This window comes from Piliocolobus tephrosceles, chromosome 4 (genome assembly GCF_002776525.5).
Source record: "Piliocolobus tephrosceles isolate RC106 chromosome 4, ASM277652v3, whole genome shotgun sequence".
Lineage (NCBI taxonomy): Eukaryota > Metazoa > Chordata > Mammalia > Primates > Cercopithecidae > Piliocolobus > Piliocolobus tephrosceles.
This window is the reverse complement of record NC_045437.1, coordinates 47,310,885-47,329,423: the sequence shown is the minus strand read 5'-3', so window position 1 is coordinate 47,329,423 and position 18,539 is coordinate 47,310,885. Positions and strand designations below refer to the sequence as shown.

The 18,539-nt window shown below is 45.8% G+C and overlaps 1 protein-coding gene across 1 annotated transcript; it reads right to left on the bottom strand.

Moving 5' to 3' along the window:
- Window positions 1-1,728: 1,728 nt before the first annotated feature.
- FOXD1 (forkhead box D1) lies at window positions 1,729-5,970 on the bottom strand. Its single transcript, XM_023207963.3, has 2 exons — window positions 3,833-5,970; window positions 1,729-2,077 (listed from the first exon to the last, which is right to left on the bottom strand). The coding sequence occupies exon 1, from the start codon at window positions 5,262-5,264 to the stop codon at window positions 3,864-3,866; it is 1,401 nt and encodes a 466-aa protein (XP_023063731.1). The 5' UTR covers window positions 5,265-5,970; the 3' UTR covers window positions 1,729-2,077; window positions 3,833-3,863.
- Window positions 5,971-18,539: the final 12,569 nt, after the last annotated feature.

Here is an 18,539-nt window from a genome sequence, read left to right as displayed (position 1 = left end):
AATCAGAGTCACTGGGGCTAGAGAGAGAAAAACACAACAGGCACAGCCTCAACCACTGGCCTCAGACGGCCTTTAATAAATGACACAGGCTGGTATTCCATCAAAATAATCACCTTCCATCAGAATAACCACCTCCCCCAACTCTCTCAGAGGACAGGCTACAGGAAGAAATGGTAGGTTTATAAAAAAGAAAAAAACTGTGAAGGGCAGAAAAGCCTTTTCCTGAGATGAATGCTTACTACTTTCACTGCAAGAATTTTGATAATAAATATATCCAGAATTCCAGTTCCATCAACAGAAAGTTTGGCCAGGAAAGAGCTGCCAAGTAGGGGCCAGACAAGTTGAGATGTGTAAACATACAGATGCTTCAGGGAGTGAAAAATAAGAAGCGTCTTCACAATTTTTTTCCTTCATCTCCCCAGTTCCTTTTTTTCTTAAGGGGAAGGGAAGTGGCCCTTAAATAAATGCATGAGATAGGATGGACAGGAAACACGTTGTTGAGGAGAAGCACTAGCTTCTTATTTTAAAGACATAAAATAATTACCCAATAGAGAAAAGAGAAATCAACCAAGGAACGATCTAAGGTCATGACACCATGTGTGGTACAAGGAGCAATTCAACCCATAAGGGCTTCATTACCCCCGCAATAGATAACATTTGGCTAAATCTAGCTGCAGATTAAATCTCTGCAGCACAACAGAGCCCTGAATGGAGAGGCTCCTTTTTGTGTGGTCCTTCTCCAGGAGCTGCCTGAACCATTAGCCCCAATATATCCCTCTCCCTATTAACTGCAATTCCCTCCCGACTGAGCTTCGGTCATTTGTCTCGAGGCTCTACGGGGGCGTTTGATGAGCAGAGAAACAAGGAGAAGGGGAGAAAAGCGTCGGGTTAATGAGTTGTAGCAAATCCACACTTTGTAGTTGGGAGGAGGAGAGCTGGTGGCCAATGTTTGTCCAACTGGTTTATTTTTCGAGACCCAGCCTATTGAGGAAGGCTTGTTCAAGCAGGCTTCGTTCCTACAAACACACAAACATCCTTCTGTTTGCCTACAAAGAAAAGGGGACCAGCGCTGGATTTGCATGCGAATGAGGAGCTCCAGGAGGAGAGGTCCTTGCCCATCAAAGGCCGCGGTAGCCTGGCGGCCCCGCGGCCTTTGTTCCAGCACCTGCTCGCCTGCACGGCCTGATGGGGCGCGCCCCGCGCTCCTGGCTCGCTGGTCCCGGGTCCACGGCCCACTCGTCCTTCGCCTGCCCCACGGCCCACACCTCTCGCAGCTCCTACCTCACCCGCCCGGTGGCCCTGCTTCCCCCAGTCTCATCCCCCTGGGAGCAGGCCCGCAGGGTCTGCAAGGCCGAGAACTGAACCCCAAACGCAGAGGGTGGGGAGCTGAGGAGCAGGACGCAAAACTTTGAATCCAGGAGACTTGGGTTTGCACATTCCTTTAGCTCTGAGCTCACGCTGCTCTCCACCTGTTTAAAAACAGGCTTGCAGTCTCCAGTGGGGGCGCGTGAAGCGGGACCCCAACCCCGGGATCCGGGGCGAGGCCTGCCCTGTGGCTTCTTGCCATTCTCTTAAATGCACTGACACCCCTGGAGGTGGGGCCCGTTCTGGCACTTTTGAAGACGTGGGAATATGAACAAGAGACAAGATAAACCAGGATTCCCTGCTTTCAGGACATCCACGCATCGCGCAAAAATCAAAAATACACAAGGTTTTGTTCTTGGCTGTCTCTCTTTGTAACTATTTTCAGATCTAAATTTCAGATGCATGCATTACAGAAGGCTACCAGGCGCGCCAGCAGTGTCTGTGGCGTTTGGATTCCGCCTGCCAACGCCTCTCCACCCGAGGCGGCGCGTGGAGTCCAGACGTTCTCGGATTCAATGACTCCTCTCTCTTAACCGGGCTAGAGTAAAAGTAACTTTTGTATACAAGACTTTGGTCTAACAATATTTCAACTTGTATTATCGATTTAGGGGTAAGTTTGAGGGTGAGAGAGTTTAACCTCCTTCAAACATTTAACTGGGGGCGGGGGTAGGGGAGAGAACTTCATTTGAGCCCGCGAGAGTCCGTTTTCTCCCTAAAAAGAGACAGGGCGTCATGAATGAGTATCATTGCAAAATATTGACCCTATAGATTTCATTAACTTGGTAAGTTAAATCTGTGAATCTTCATATATATACCTGTCCAAACATTTTAAAGAAATTAAATAAACAGATTTAATCTCCGCTGCAAATACTAATGTTAGACATTTAAATTATGTGTTACATATACCTAGGTATTCTTTGGGGCACACAACATTGTAGTAATCAAAACTTGTATCTCACGTTTTTTTCAAAGAACTAGAAATTTCATGTAATAGTTAATAAAAGACATTAAAAACTGAAAAAGATAAACCTAAATTACCTAAATTCAATAAATATAATTAGTTCAATGAACACCTGATACATTTTCATTTATTCTTTAAAGCATCCCAAAGTTGAAGGTTTATCTTAAATACCCTATTCACTTAAGCCAGAATTTCAATAAATTGGCCTTTTAAGAGAAAAACCTCTTTATACAATTACTCGCATTCCTTCCATCTGCCACATAGTAGCTGTAAATACTGGCACTTTTAAATATAATTTATTTCTTATATGCAAATATGTCCCTATTCAGGGCTTTAAAGCTCCTTAACTGATGATCATCTCTACTAATTTTTCCTATTAGAATTTTAAAATTAGACTGCCTCTTTGCTTGTTTCATTTCCATTACAACCTATTAGGTTGAGAGTTTCCGTAGATATAAGATTGTCGTGAACGGAGTGGAAATTAAATGAGGAAGGAAGCTCAAAAATGAAATGCAAAGTTCCTATAAAATTATCTTTGGGTACCTGTGGTTTTAATTTTAACATACCTCAATGCGCTTTAAAATGGCATAGAATCAGATTTGAAAATGTACACGAAAGTAACTTACTTTATTTGTAGTCATTTAAAAGTAATTTCTGATCTCCTACCACGGTTTTCACTTAGGAGGTTCAAATGAAAAATCACGACATGATACTGTTGTTAAAGTCTCTCAGAAAATATTTAAGTCTGTTCTATACCGAGTTCCTACTTACCCCATATAGAAACTTTTTTAAGTAGAAAAAAAAAAAACTAAGAAGGGGACAACTGAAGCCAATTATTTTGGTGAATTTTCTTTGAAAATTAAGCATTTTTATTTCTGAAAAAGTGTAAAAATCTTACATTTAGAATAGTACAATAATAATTGCCAGTAAAATTTACAATACTCCTTGTAAAGAATACGCAGTAAGTACAAAAAATTCCGCACGTCTGTTATGATACAAAACACAGGTTGAAATAAGAAATGATAATTTTGACTTTTTTCCTTGTGTAAACATGTTAACCATTTTTTTCCTTTTCATGAAAAAGTACACCAGACAAATGTCCTCAAAAAAGAATTGCTTCGTTGGCATTCTTCAAGACCTTTACTATTTTTGTATTATTCTTTGAACATTATTTTTTAACGCCTGGACCTGAGAATCTCTACACCTCAAAAAGGCTTAGTTGTTTTTCATCTACCAAAAGTCATGGGAGCCTCTAGTGCCTGGACAGGGCGGACGCCCTTCCCCGGCACCCTCTTCCTCCCCACCCCAGGTCAGGGGGCTGTAGCATAGGACGGCTTTGCATAAATAGAGGGACCCGCAGAGCCGCCAAGCGCGCCTGAGCTGTTGACAGTTTCGTCCGAGAATTCTCAGCGGCGAAATAGGCGCGCGAGGTCGAGAGGGGCCGCGCCGGGAGGAGCGAACAAAACACCGAACCACTGAGACGAGAAAAGGAGCCGGGATTCCTACCTTCTTCCTCGAGCGCGCTAACATAGCGTTATTAACAATTGGATATCCTAGCAGTAAAGTTCTCGACACTGGACAGGGCAGTCCCTTGGTGCAGAGTCCCCAGGGCGGCGGACGAGGAGACGGAGGAAGCGGCGGCGGCCGCGGCGGCCACGAGGGAGCGGGTAAGCGCGGCCGCCGGGCCCACGGCCGCCTGCGCTGCGCAGCCTCCTCCGCTGGATCCGGGCGCGGGCGGCGCAGCCACTGGCGAGGGCGAGGGCGAGGCCTGAGCCGCGGCGGCGGCCTGCGCGGCGGCGGCGGCAGCGGCGGCCGGGCCCAAGCTGCCCCCGATGATGCTCTCGATGGAGAAAGGCGAGCGCGCCAGCGCTGAGGCGCCCGGGCCGCCCGCCTTGGCCGCGGAGGCCGGCAGGGGGCCGGGCAGGGCGGCGCCGAGCGGGTGCGGCCGGTAGCCGAACGCGGTCCGGGCCAGCTCGGCGGCCGCGCCATGCGGCTGCGGGGGCGGCGGGGGCGAGTGCGGGTGGAAGGCGGCGGCGGCTGCGGCGGCCGCGGCGGCAGCGAAGAGGGCCGAGGGCGGCGCGTAAGGAGGCAGCTGCAGGCCGTAGCCGCAGCCGTAGGGGCCGTAGCCGTAAGCATGCGGGGGCGGCGGCGGCGCAGGCGGGAAGAGCGCGGCGGCGGCTGCCGGGTCGCCCGCGCCCCCTGCGGCTCCCGCGCCGCGCAGCAGTAGCGACTCGGCGGCCGCGGCGTTGGGTGGGAGTAGCGGCTGCCGCTTGAAGCGCTTCCTCCGGCGCAGGAAGCTGCCGTTGTCGAACATGTCGGCGGACTCAGGGTCCAGCGTCCAGTAGTTGCCCTTGCCTGGGTTGCCGGGCTCGCGGGGGATCTTGACGAAGCAGTCGTTGAGCGAGAGGTTGTGGCGGATGCTGTTCTGCCAGGCGGGGAACTTCTCCCGGTAGTAGGGGAAGCGGCCGCTGATGAACTCGCAGATCTCGCTCAGCGTCAGCCGCTTCTTGGGGCTCTGCAGGATGGCCATAGTGATGAGCGCGATATACGAGTACGGCGGCTTCACCAGCGGGTTCTTGGCGCCGCTACCCGCGCTCCCGCCGCCGCCGCCGCCGCCGCCCGCGCCGCCGCCGCCCCCACCGGTTCCTGCCCCTGCCGCCGGGGCCGGGCCCGGGGGCGCCGGGGAGCCCCCAGCAGGCGGGGCCAGGAGGATGTCATCGTCGTCGTCGTCCTCCTCCAGATCCTCCAGCTCGTCCTCCCCGGCGTAGGAGCGCCGCCGCCGCCGCTGCGCGGGGACAGCCAGCCGAGGCCCGCCACCGCCGCCCTCGTCGTCGTCCTCCTCTTCCTCGTCGTCTTCCTCCTCGCCCTCCCCCACCACGTCGATGTCTGTTTCCTCGGCGAGGCCGGAGGCATCGGACATCTCAGTGCTCAGGGTCATAGCTGTGGCGCGGCGGCGGTGGGGCGGCGCATGGGGTCGCCGGGCCCCGGGTTCCCTCTGCGCCCCAGCCCTGGTCCCGGGCGCCAGGCCCGGCCGGGGGGCGCCACGCTGGGAGTGCTGCGACTGCGGCTGCCGGAGCTGCGCCGGGGCTGCTGGGTGGCGGCGGAGTCTCGCGCGCAGACTTTGTAACTCCTGCGCCGCCGCGGATGCTGCGCTCCCTGGGCTCCGCTCGCGTCCGTCCCGGGCGGAGCACTTGACCTTCTCCTCTCGGAGCAGCTTTTGCCCCGTCGGTTGAGGAGGGGGTGGCGGGGTCCGGGCGGGCGAATCCGAATGCCAGGCGCCCAAGAACGTGCGGGACGGGTGAGAGTTTAGGAACAGAGCTCGGCGAGGCCAGGGCTGAGTCCAGGAGAGGGCGGACCTTCCTCGGCTTATAGCAGAAGGGGACCTGTCACATGGTATGCACGTCAGAGCGCTGCCGAGGGAAGGAAAGAAAGCCTAGGAAATCAGCCCTGTTCGGGAGAGAGAATTCACCCGTAGGAGGGAGGCAGCAGCTGAGAAGAGTTGGGAGGAGAGGGGGACCTCACTATTTCCTGCCAAAGGGGCTGATGCCAGAATTACCTGGCGTTCTGCACCGAGGGCCGCTGCACGAGTTAGACTTCCCAGCCTCCTCAATTAGTCCTCCCTAACCTCAGCAGCCCACCCGCGACACTCTGGTTTGACCCCTCGACAGCCTGTAGGAGCCGTCCAGCCAGGGGATAACCACCCCACTCTCTGACGTGGTCCCTGGGGTACGCTCTGGGGTCTCTTGGGGGTGTCCAACTCCCCCAGATGGGGCGAGCGGCTCCCCATTGGACCTGATGAGAAGCCCCCCAATTTAAGCACGATAATAATAGTTTATTGACCCCTTAGCCCATTCTCTTAGGTCTTACTCCAAAGACGTTTGTTTTCCACCATCTGTTAATAAAATTGCTGTGAGACTGGCGTTTTAGTCACTTCTCTGCAATTGAATGCCCCAGAGACTTGACAGTTAAACTAAGCCACTCTAATGAGACGATCTGACAAATGTCATGGGAATAAAGAACATAATAATTGAATTCGGAAAAGAAATAGAAAACTTTAGTGAAAACCCAAATACACGCACAAAAGTTGCACCTAGAAACTACTAAAAAGTTCGACCAACCTGGCCAACATGGTGAAACTCCGTCTCTACTAAAAATACAAAAAAATTGGTAGGTGGGGCCTGTAATCCCGGCTACTCAGGAGGCGGAGGCAGAAGAATCGCATGAACCTGGGATGCGGAGGTTGCACTGAGCCGAGATTGTGCCACTGCACTCCAGCCTGGGCAGCAAGATCGAAACTCTGCCTCAAAAAAAAAAAAGAAAGAAAAAAAGAAAGAAAAAAAGGAAAAACGTTCGTTCATAATGGGGCTATGTAGTTCTCAGTAGGGGGAACATTCTAGTCAGCACTTTTCATAGTAATCCCAAAATACTTAAATTACATAACATATACATATTTCTATTGAGTCTTTTTAAATAGAAACTATAATGATAGATGACTTTAAGATAAACTTAAAAAATGTGTTTTGGAAGATCCTTAAATATTGTTAATACTTTCGGGTGAAATGAAGATTTTTTTATGAGATTCAAGTTCCGCTCAATTCAGTTTTCTTTTCAGGTGACAAGATAGTGGAAATAATTAAGATATGCTCTTTTAAATATATCTTTATCACCAACTCAAACGAGCTATTTTGGCTAGTGGGAAAATCCTAATAGTTTGTTGAATTCACATTCACTTATTTGTGCATTTCCTAAAATGCTTCTATTTCAAAGAGGGGAGCTTGCCCCAAAAGTTTAGCTTTCTGATTAAAATGACCTCTTGACAAGAACTGAATCAAAATTCAATGTCGTTCTGTAGGAACAGCCATCAGCTGCCATTGTGTATATCATTTTATCGACCAAGTACTTTTCACATTTTGAAACGTGTCATTACTACCTCTGTCAATCACAGAGCCTCAAAAATAAACTGTTCCTCATCTAAAGACCTCTATTAAAATCGAGTTTTTGTTGCTGAGGACTGCTACCACCAGTTATATTTACATATGACCCATAAAGGCTATCATAGGTCTTTGAACAATCTATGAGAAAGCCTCGACGTTCTAAATAAATTGTTTTTCATTGACTCTCGTTTGATATATGACTGAACCATTTAATTACTGTAATAGGCTGAGCATTAACCTGAACCAACATTAATCAGCACTATTAATCAGGCATCACATTTCTTTGTTGATGTAGCCAGGAGTCCTTACCAAGGGGTTCACTTTTACATTGGAAAGTTTAAGTTTTATAAGTACTCAGTCGATATCTAAATAAACACCATGACTTTCGCAGCACTGAGGGTTGGTGTGTGGCGAAGTTATTCAAAGATGAAACAGAGAGGAAGAATTTGTTCGCAGACCATTAATTACTTTAGGTGACCGGTTATAGCCATCATTACGCTCATGGCACGAGAGACTGCGTTCGTTTGTAACTTTGTCCGCAAGTTCCTCCTCCAAAGGGTTAAGAGGCTCTTCCCTGGAAACGTTTGCAAAATGTGGCGAATTATCTCCTGGCCACTCCGGGGAAAGTGTTAGGACTTACTGAAGGTCAGAGTGGAAGATCAGCCCAGAGGGACCGCTGCAGAGACAGAGAAGTGTCACTAAGATTTAGGCGAGCTTTACTGAAGCCCCACATTTGGATGTGACCACTTGTTTTGTTTGCTTAGTTAAGCTCCATGTTTGTATGCAACCTTTAGTTCCGCGGTCGCGAAATTCCCCGAGCGCGGAAACCCAAGCGATTCACGTCTTGCGCGACCCCCTTGTCTCTCCCGTCGTCCCCCACCCCGGGCCTCCCTCCCTACAGCGCTCCCAGCATTCGGCCCCAGCCGGTAACTCTCCCCCGGCTCCCCGCCCCCAAGCTGATACAAGCAACCAAAACCTTTCCCAGCGGCGAGCCCCGTCCCGCGCAACCCGCTCGCGTGGACACGGAAAGTGGCTGGGCGCGGGTCCCAGGTGGTGCCTGCGTGGGGCAGAGCTGCCCCCTGGCGGCGGCGCGACGACCTGCGGGCCCTCGCGCCCGGGCCGGGAACTCCCTGGGAGCTCGGCCAGCGCCGGGAACTCGCCCAGCAGCCTGCGTTTCTCGAGTGTGGGCAGCCCGCTCCCGGGCGTGCCTGCCACTGGCTGCGGGCGGCCGGGACTGGGTGGGAGTGGAGGCAGGTCCTTGGACTGCAGGTTTCGGCTTTTCACCCCCCGCGAGCGGTTTGGGCGCTCCAGGAGCCCCCGCGTGGGGGTCACATGGATTACTTTCGGTGAGAACCGGAGAGGTTGCGCTACCCTGGGAAAGGCTCTCTGCCTCCGCCCTTTGTCCTTTGCCCCTGACCATGAGCGCCCCAGGCCCAGGGACCTCCTTCGGCGGATGAGGGCTGGCAGAGACCTGGGAGCTCAGACTTACCGGGCAGGATCCTAGGCTATTCCTTGTGCATCCCAGGATTTTACCCATGAACGTGAATATGAACGTGTTTTCAACCCTGGCGATATCCCCGGCGCTTCGACCCTCCTTTGAAGAGTCATCCTAGAAGGCTGTATTGAGATACTGTTTGTGCCTGTCAGTCTGAGCCCTGTAAACAGACAGACGAAAACGCGAGTCCCTGGTCTGAGGGTGCTCCGTCCCGTGGGTAACCAGGTTGGTAGTTACTCTGCCCGATGATGAGGTCCTCCTGAGCGCCCCCACGAAAGGGAGGGATGCCGGGAGTCGCTGCCCCAGGGCCCATTCAGCCTTCGCTGTCCTTCCTGGGGGCTACAGGCATTTCCATTCCTGTTAAACTCAAGTGTCTGGGGGCCAAAACCTGGGCTCTGAGTTGTTTATTGCTTACTTGGCTAGTAGGGGGAGGGGCGAGTAGGGTTGTAAAATATACATAATTTACCATTTTAACCATTCTAAGTGTACAGTTTAGAGGCACCAAGTACATTCACATTATTGTGCAACTATTACCACTACCCATTTCCAGAACTTTTCCATCATCCCAAACTGAAATTTTGTGCCCATTAAAAAGTAACTCCCCGTTTCCCCAACCATCCTTCTACACCCCCAACCTTTCGCCAGACCTGGCAACCACTATTCTACTTTCTGTCTCTATGAATTTATCTACTCTAGGTACATCATCTGAGTGGAATCCTAATCACATTTGTCCCTTGTGTCTGGCTTTTTTCTCTTAGCATAATGTCTTTAAGGGTCATCCTTGTGGAAGCATGTATCAAAATATCTTCTTTTTTCGGCTGAATATGTTCCATTGAATGTATATGCCCCATTTTGTTTATCCATCCATCCATCCATCCATCCAGTGGTGTACATTTGGGTTGCTTCTCTTTTTCTGTTAGTTTTTGAACCTCCACTCACTTAGCTCTTTGTCTACTCTGCATGCAGTAGACACTGATAAAATGTTTGATATATTCATTTTCCTGTGTCTTTTTCACCCCAGAAACCCTCAAAGGAAGCCCATTGTCCTAACAGAGCACACACATTGGTGAAGTGAGGGGGAAGGTGTCTGCTGACAGAACAACATAAGGGGGACTCACCCTTCTGGATTTGAAACCTCAACTTGTTCACAATTTTGAAACTTTCAGGTTCAGACTCTGCAGATCACCTTCAGTAAAAAGGCATGAGTCGAGACTCCTCCACAATTAGTTCTGGACAAAATTGTGATCATCCCCACCCCCACCCCATGCTTTTACATCCTTATTCCCCCTCCTTACCTGTCCTGCTCCTTGGGAGCCCCAAGATGATCTAAACTTTTTCTCTGGCTGTCTAGGGCGCTCCACTACGGCCTTCTCCTGTGGTGTAACATTACCTAACACTCGTGCTGGTTCCCATGTGCCAAGCTAATTTCAACAACGGGTGAAGTGGACATCTCCATGTGATGACTGAGGAGACAGGTTCTGGATGTTGCTACTAAGCCTCCTGGAGGCAGCCAAGACAGAGCAGAGCCTTCCATCCTCCTGTTCCAGGTTGGTAGCCTCTCCCAAGGCAGGACTCCATCGGCCAGGCTCTTTCCAACCCCACCCTGCTTCTTCAAGCCAGCTCTTACTTGGTCTGGCAGTAAGTCTGGGTAAGCTGCTATTGACTGACGGTGTTTGGTGCCTTTCCCAAGAGTGGGTACATTTTAACCTGGGCATCCTCTTGATACCGCCTTAATCAAGGTTCCAGTGGTGGGTCTTTTATAGAGAGTGTGGTTGGGAGGTGAGATTCCTTTGTGAAGAAGATATTTTAGTGGTCTCTAGGTCCCACTGGGCAGCTTATGCTTGCCTGACAATTCCTTAAACAAGCATTCCATGGCCTGAGCAGGACTCAGACATCCTCAAGAATTCAGAATGTCAGCAAAAGTCCAAATCTGTGTTTTATAACGCCAAAATTATTTACATGGACTCAGGAATTTTCCTTACATTGTTAACCTGGACTGGTCCTCCCATCCTAACACATGCCCACACACAGACTTATTTAGCTCCTCATCTCAGTGGTTTGTAGTGGCACGTGTTTAGATTTTGAACCCCAAAGTCAAAAGCTCATAAAGTATTTTGTATCATGAATTCAACTGAAAAATACACGTATTTCCATTCCAGAGAGGACTCCTCGTGTTGAGGGCTACATTCAACACCAGACTCTCCAGAGTACATCTTTGCAGCTCTATAAACTTCTGGTATTTGTTCACCTTGTCTAGTAATTTCCTGGAAATAGACTTAGTATTTTTAGTTTCAAGAGGAATTGAAAAATAATATTGCTGTTCTAGAAGAAGACATTTATTTATTTTGCATTTGTGGTTCACCCAGAGGTTGGCTGTGCAGACAAATCTCTCTGCTTGGGAAGGACAGGGCTCTCTAAAGTGATTCTAGGGATGCAGCTGTCTACAAGTCACATGGAAAATGAAAAGTATGTTTATGAGGCCATGAGAAAACCTTGTCATAAGTTGTAATTTTGTGTGTGTATTTAAAATGTATTTGGTGACCAACCTTTTCATGCACACACACACTCCTTATTGCCTGATGTCCAGGCTTAAACTGAGACTGAACTATCACCTCTCTGTTATGCATATGCAAACACACTGAAACCTCATTGTCTACACTCAGTGTGGCACTTCACCTGATTCTACCATCAAGCTGCAAGTCATAGGTTACGGTCAAGTACATACACCCCTTTGCAGAAGGCATTCTCAATAGCTTCCACTAGAGGCACATGTGAGCACCTTTGCTAGAAAGCTTTGGTTGGCTAGCCTTCCAGAGCAGAAAAAACTGGGAATGGCCTGAACCCAAAATTTACAGAAAAGTAAATACAAACAATGAATGATCAATACTAATCAGAGAGATGCAAAATAGGAAACAGAAAACTCTATCAAATTAGCAAATTACGTGAGGATGATGAACATGATGGTAGGAACTCAATTACACACTGCCTGTGGAACTGTAAAGTTGTACAAACCTTTCAGCAAACAATGTGGCAAAACAGAGCTTGGATCTTAGTGTCCATTCCCTTGAATCCATTCATTCTAGATTCTATTTTATGGAAATAACCAGAAATACAAGTAAATATTTATGTACAAACTGTTTGTTGCAGTTATTTTTTTAAGAAGCAAAAACATTCTAAATGCTCGGGATTAAATATATTATTCTTATGATGGAATATTTTGCAATCATTAAAGCAAGGTCTGTAAACAGTTTTAATAACTCGAGAAAATCTTAAAGTTAAGAGAAAGGTTCAGATAGAAAATTACATACAGTATTTTCTCAATAATATAATGTACTAAACATGCAAATAGAAGGACTGGAAGAAAATACAATAAAATGTCAATTGGTTAACTCTGGGTGAAATTATGGGTGGTTTTTATTTTGTTATTTATATTGTATTTTTCTATGTTTTCCAAATTTTTCAGCCTGAGCAATTTCCAAAGTGCTGAGTTGAGATAGTTGAGGAGCACAATTTGTGTAAAAGAAAGACTACAGATGGAACAGGTCATGTCATTTGAAGCATAATTATAGGAATAGACATCAAGAATTTAAAGCAAGCATAATACATATATCAAAGAGGGAGGGGACTTATTAGTAACGTTAAGCAAGAGAAAGAATTAATTGTTTTAAACCTAGTGGAAACATTAAGTATGAAGAAAGTAATAAAATAAAGGATAAATAGACGGAATAAATAGCAGAATGTAGCACAACAGTGTGACTATTGTCAATAATAATTAATTGTACATTTTAAAAATAACTAGAAGAGTATAATTGAATTGGTAGTAACACGAAGGATAACAGCTTGAAGGGATGGATACCTCATTCCCCATGATAGGATTATTATGCATTACCTGCCTACATCAAAACATCTCATATCCCCCATAAATATGTACACCTACTATGTACCCACAACAATTTTTTTATTTCTTTTTTTAAAAAACCCTCATCTGGAGCCACAACAATTTAATTTTTAAAAAACAAATATGAGGCAGAATAGATACAACTGAAGAATGGACTGGGTTTGAAGAGTTTGAGGAGCTCTCCCAAAAGCATCAGGAAAAGAAAAATTCTGGCTCATGAAATCAATTTAGTGCATTTTGACCACAACTGAAAGAGAATAGAACAGAACAGAATGGGATGGGTTAGGATAGAAAACATCACTGCACAGCACATAACAATGCTAAGAATAGTTTGTGAAAACTTTATTTCAGTTACTTTTATTTTTAAATTTTTATGCGTGTGTAAAAATGATCTCTTGGTTTGCTTGAGCCCAGAAGTTCGAGACCAGCCTGGGCAACATAGGAAGACCCCATCTGTACAAAAAATTAAAATTAAAAATAAGTAAAATAATTTCTTAGTGTGGGTTACAATAAAAAAGTTTGAAAGCTCCTTTTTTATTTTATTTATTTTAGATTCAGGAGGTACATGTGCAAGTTTGTTACATGAATATATCACATGATACTGAGGTTTGTGCTTCTATTGAACCTATCGCCCAAATAGTGAACATAGTACTTAATAGGCGGTTTTTCAACCCTTGCCCTCTTCCCTAATTTTAGAGTCCCCAGTGTGTCTATTGTTCCCATCTTTGTGTCTATGTGTATCCCATGTTTAGCTCCCATTTATAAGTGAGAACATATGGTATTTGGTTTTCTGTTTCTGCATTAATTCATTTAAGATAATGGCCTTATTATCTGTTTCTGCATTAATTCATTTAAAATAATGCATCCATGTTGCTGCAAAGACATGGTTTCATTCTTGTTTATGGCTGCCTAGTATTCCATGGTGTATATGCACCACATTTTCTTTATCCAGTCCACCACCGATGGACACCTAAGTTGATTCCACATCTCCTATGGTGAATAGTGCTGTGATAAATGTACAAGTGCAGGTGTCTTTCTGATGGAATGATTTCTTTTCCTTTGGATATATACCCAGTAATGAGATTGCTGGGCTGAATGGTAATTCTATTTTTAGTTCTTTGAGAAGTCTCCTAACTGCTTTCCACAGGGGTTGAACTAATTTACATTTCCACCAACAGTGTCTGAGTGTTCCCTTTTCTGTACAACCGCGCCAACATCTGTTTGTCCCATTGCTTTCATATCCTCTCTCCATATTCCATAGGCCCTCATAGTATCATTCCTACTCCATATGCCACTGCTGTGGTAATCAGTGTGCCGTGAAACAACCTGGCCATGAAAATTTTGGAAAAGATGAGGTACATTAGGAAAGCAGTTGACTTTACTGCAGCACTTTGAAATGTTTAGGTTTGTTTTGTACATTGTGACTCAGAGGACTATACATATGATGTAATATTTTCCAAATTTATTTTACTATGGGATACCAGTTTGGGAAATGGCATTCACTGAAATAATGTGATACAGACAGGGCGCAGTAGCTCACATCTGTAATCCCAGCACTTTGGGAGGCTGAGGCACGAGGATCGCTTGAGCTTGAGCCCAGGAGTTCAAGGCCAGCCTGGGCAACATAGTGAAACCCCTGTCTCTTGAAAAAAAAAAATTCCAAAAAGTTGCAGAGTTAACAGTGACTTTCTAATTTCCCAGATTTAAAATTCCTCTCATTCATTTACTTAACAAATATTTATTTTACTGAGTGTCTACTATGGGGCAAATACTGTTCTAGGAACTTGGGATACATCAGTAAACAAATGGACAAAGGTCTTTGCCCTCAAAAACTTTACAGATTTAACAGAAGAAAGACCATAAGAAATAAGTAAACTGAATACCTTAATTAATTAATGATATCATATGTTAAAAGGTAATATTTGCCATGTGGAAAAATATAGAACAGCTAAGGGGGATGGAGGTAGTAGTGGCGGGGCAGCATGGAAAGGACAGGTGGGTGGAAATTTTGAACAGTGAGCAAAGACTACAATAATGCTACGCTGGATATCTGGGGGGAGAGGATTCCAAGCAGGAGAAACAATTTGGGCAAAGGCACGAGTAATCTTAAATAAAAATAATTTTAAAGACATGTTACAAACTATTATTTAATTATCCCCAAATGTAGTGGCTTAAAACCGTCATTTCATTATGCTAACACCTTTTTTGACTCAGGAATTAACAAAGAGAATCAAAGGGTGAAAGTTGTCTTAATTTACATCTCTATCAGTCAATGCTAGCTGTCAGCTGGGATTGTCAGCTAGAACACCAACATGTGAACTTTTCTGGTGGCCTGGGCTTCCTCACAGAGCAGCCTTCCAAGAGAATCAGTGGAAGGTGTATTCCCTTTTATGACCTGGCCTAGGAAGTCACGTAATGTCACTTCCACAGTAATTATAAGCTACCCAGATTTGAGAGGAGGAATGTGTATTAGTTTGCTAGGGCTGCCATAACAAAGTACTGCAGACTGGTGGCCTGAATAAGAGAAATGTATTGTCTCACAGTTCTGGAAGCTGGAAGTCCAAAATGAAGGGGTTGGTAGGGTTAGTTCCTTCTGAGGGCTGAGAGGAAGGATCTGCTCCAGGCCTCTCTCCTTGGCTCTCCTCTCTTCTCTCCCTGTCTCATCACATCATCTTCCCGCTCTGTGTGTCTGTGTCCATTTTTCCCCTTTTAAAAGTACACCAGTCATACTGCATGAGGGCACACCCTAATGAGTTCATTTTACATGATTAACTGTGGAAAGACCCCATCTCTGATTAAGTTCACATTCTGAGGTACTGTAGGTTAGAACTTCAACATAAGAATTTTTGGGGAAACACAGTTTAACCCATAAAAGGAACATAGACCCAACTCTGAATGGGAGGAGTCTTCAAGTCACCATGTAAAAAGTGCATGGGAGATGTGGGTACTGCCATCTTTGAAAAATATAGTTTGCCACATCATGACATAAAAAGTTTAATAATGAGGCTGGCCATGGTGGCTCATGCCTGTAATCCCAACACTTTGGAAGGCCGAGGCGGGCAGATCACGAGGTCAGGAGTTCGAGACCAGCCTGGCCAATATGGTGAAACCCCATCTCTACTGTAAATACAAAAATTAGCCAGGTGTGGTGGCACATGCCTGTAGTCCCAGCTACTGGGGAGGCTGAGGCAGAAGAATCACTTGAACCTGGGAGGCAGAGGTTGCAGTGAGCCGAAATCGAGACACTACACTCCAGCCTGGGCAACAGAGGGAGATTTCGTTTAAAAAAAAAAAAAGTTTAATAATAAGGTCAGGCACAGTGGCACATGCCTGTACACCAAGCTACTTGGGAGGCTGAGGCACAAGAATCGCTTGAACTCAGGAGGCAGAGGAAGCAGCGAGATGAGATTGCACCACTGTACTCCACCCTAGGTGACATAGCAAGACCCTGTCTCAGAAAAAAAAAAAGGATAATATACGAGAGTCCATGACAACTTATACATTTCTATAAATCAGCCCACATCAAAATAAAACATAAGGGGGGAACTACTTTTATGTGTTTTTTAAAATTTTTTGTGATAGGGTCTCACTCTGTCACCCAGGCTAGGGTTCAGTGGCACGATCATAGATCACTGCAGCCTCAGACTCCTGAACTCAAGCAATCCTCCCACTTCTGCCTCCAAAGTAGGTGGGACTACAGGAATGTACCATCACACTCGACTCATTTTCTTTTCTTTTTCTTTGTTTTGTTTTTTTGTAAAGACAATGTCTCACTATGTTTCCCAGACTGTGTTGCATATTTTTATAGTGAGTGAAAGCTCATATACCAACTGTCTGGTTCCAGACAAGACACCTGGAAAAATCTGTGACTGACTCTTTCCCAAGGCAATTCAAGTCTGTGCTTCAAAAACCAGTGCTTTCAGCAAATCATTATTTCTGGCCCAAGGATTTGCTTTACTTTAAGCTCCTCCACTAATTTGCTTATTTGTAGTAGACATTCACTATTAGTTGCTGTAGTTCAACCTTGACCAATCTTGTCTTCACTCAGAGGAATTCGTGCCTGTTAGTTTTATTTTATGTGCAAAGTAAATTAAACATGTATTATTACAAATTTTAGGAGAAACAAATGTTAATAAGTACTTGCTATAACAATAAATATTATCATGCTTTATTTCTTGCCATTATTGTTACTACTTGAGATGAATCTTGTGCAAAATAAACTTTAAACCTGGGTAGGGCTCCCACCAAACCCAGAAAGGTATTGTTAACATCTTATTGCTCCAGTGCTCACCAGCAAATTTTCAGTAACATCAATCATTGAATAAAGATTACACAAAAGCCAGTATCTTTTTGCCTTCTCTAAACCCTAAACATTCCTTTTAAAAGTGAGTTGAAGAGACCCAGTTAGTCTACAATCCAATAAACTAATCTCCAATTGCCTTTGGAGTATTTATCACCCTTGCTGCTTCGATTTCCCTAGCCTCTTTTCACTGTTCAGCCTTCTCCAAGTCCCGCTGCTCAACTGGGATACACATATCACCAGACCAGGCTCACCACAGACCTACTGAATTAGAATCTCTAAAGGTAGGGCTCAGGAATTTATTTTGCTTTGTTTTTGTTGTTGTTGTTGTTGTTGTTGTTTTTGTTTCTTTTGGAAGTTCCCCAGGTAATTTGGTTGATCATTTAGGTCTGATTACTACCAATATGTGTGCTAAAATTCAAGTTCCTTAAGCTTAGTATAAAAAGGGCCTCACCTCTTCTTGACTCTACAATTGCATCTCCTACTACTTTGCATGTCATGATTTACCTATTTGCAATATTGAACAACCAATAGCTCACAACGCTAGACATACTGCCTTCCTCCTCTGGGCCCTTGCCTGGAACACCCTCTGCATACTTTGACTGCTGAACAACTTATTTTCCTTCCAAAATTTAGCCCTAGTGTCTGCCTCCAGAAAGCCTTCCCTGATGACCTCACCTCCACCTACTCTGAATTCCTACTGCGCCTCGTTCACACAGCAGTCAGCACCCAGTGTGGAAAAATATTAATGAAACTGCCTTTGCAAAATTATGACTGAGACAGTGAAAGAGATATAACTTAACCAACTCCATCTTGCTTCTAACCCCCAGGCTATCCTTGTTCATTCCTAAGTGTAGGCTTAACTAACTTTGGGAGAAACTTAGCAAAGCTGGTAAGAGCCCTTTCCCAAAGCAGACCCCCTTCTTCCCTGGGACTGGATTGCCTTTGCAGGACTAGCATTAGCCACAAGATTAGAAATTATGGTTTAGGAGTCATGCAGCTGGAGGCTACAAGATTCTGACCCTTCCTAAACTGCTCCTAAGATCAGCGCTTGAGAGATTTTGCAGACCCTGCACTTGATGGATCAGCTGGCCCCACACAGATCAATAAACTGGCTCATCTGATCTTGTGGCCTCCACCCAGGAACTGACTGAGCGAAAGAAGACAGCTCCAATTCCCTATGATTTCATCTCCTACCAATCAGCACTCCTGGCTCACTGGATTCCTCCCACCCACCAAGTTATGCTTAAAAACTGCTTCCCAAATGCTTGGGGAAACTGATTTAGGTAATAATAAAACTCTGGTCTCCCCGCCAGCTGACTCTGTGGAAATTACTCTTTTTCTATTTCAATTCCCCTGTCTTAAGGAATTGGCTCTGTCTAGGCAGCTAGGTAAACCTAGATAAGGTAAACCCCTTGGGCAGTTACATTAATACTTGCTCACCTACCTATCTCCTCTGCTAAAGTGTGATCTATTTGAAGGCAGGCTCCACATCATCCTCACCTCAGCATTCTCAAAACTGAATTCAGTGATGCAGGAGATAGAAATTATTTAGGCAGTTAGTGAGGGTAAAAGAGTCCTCAGCA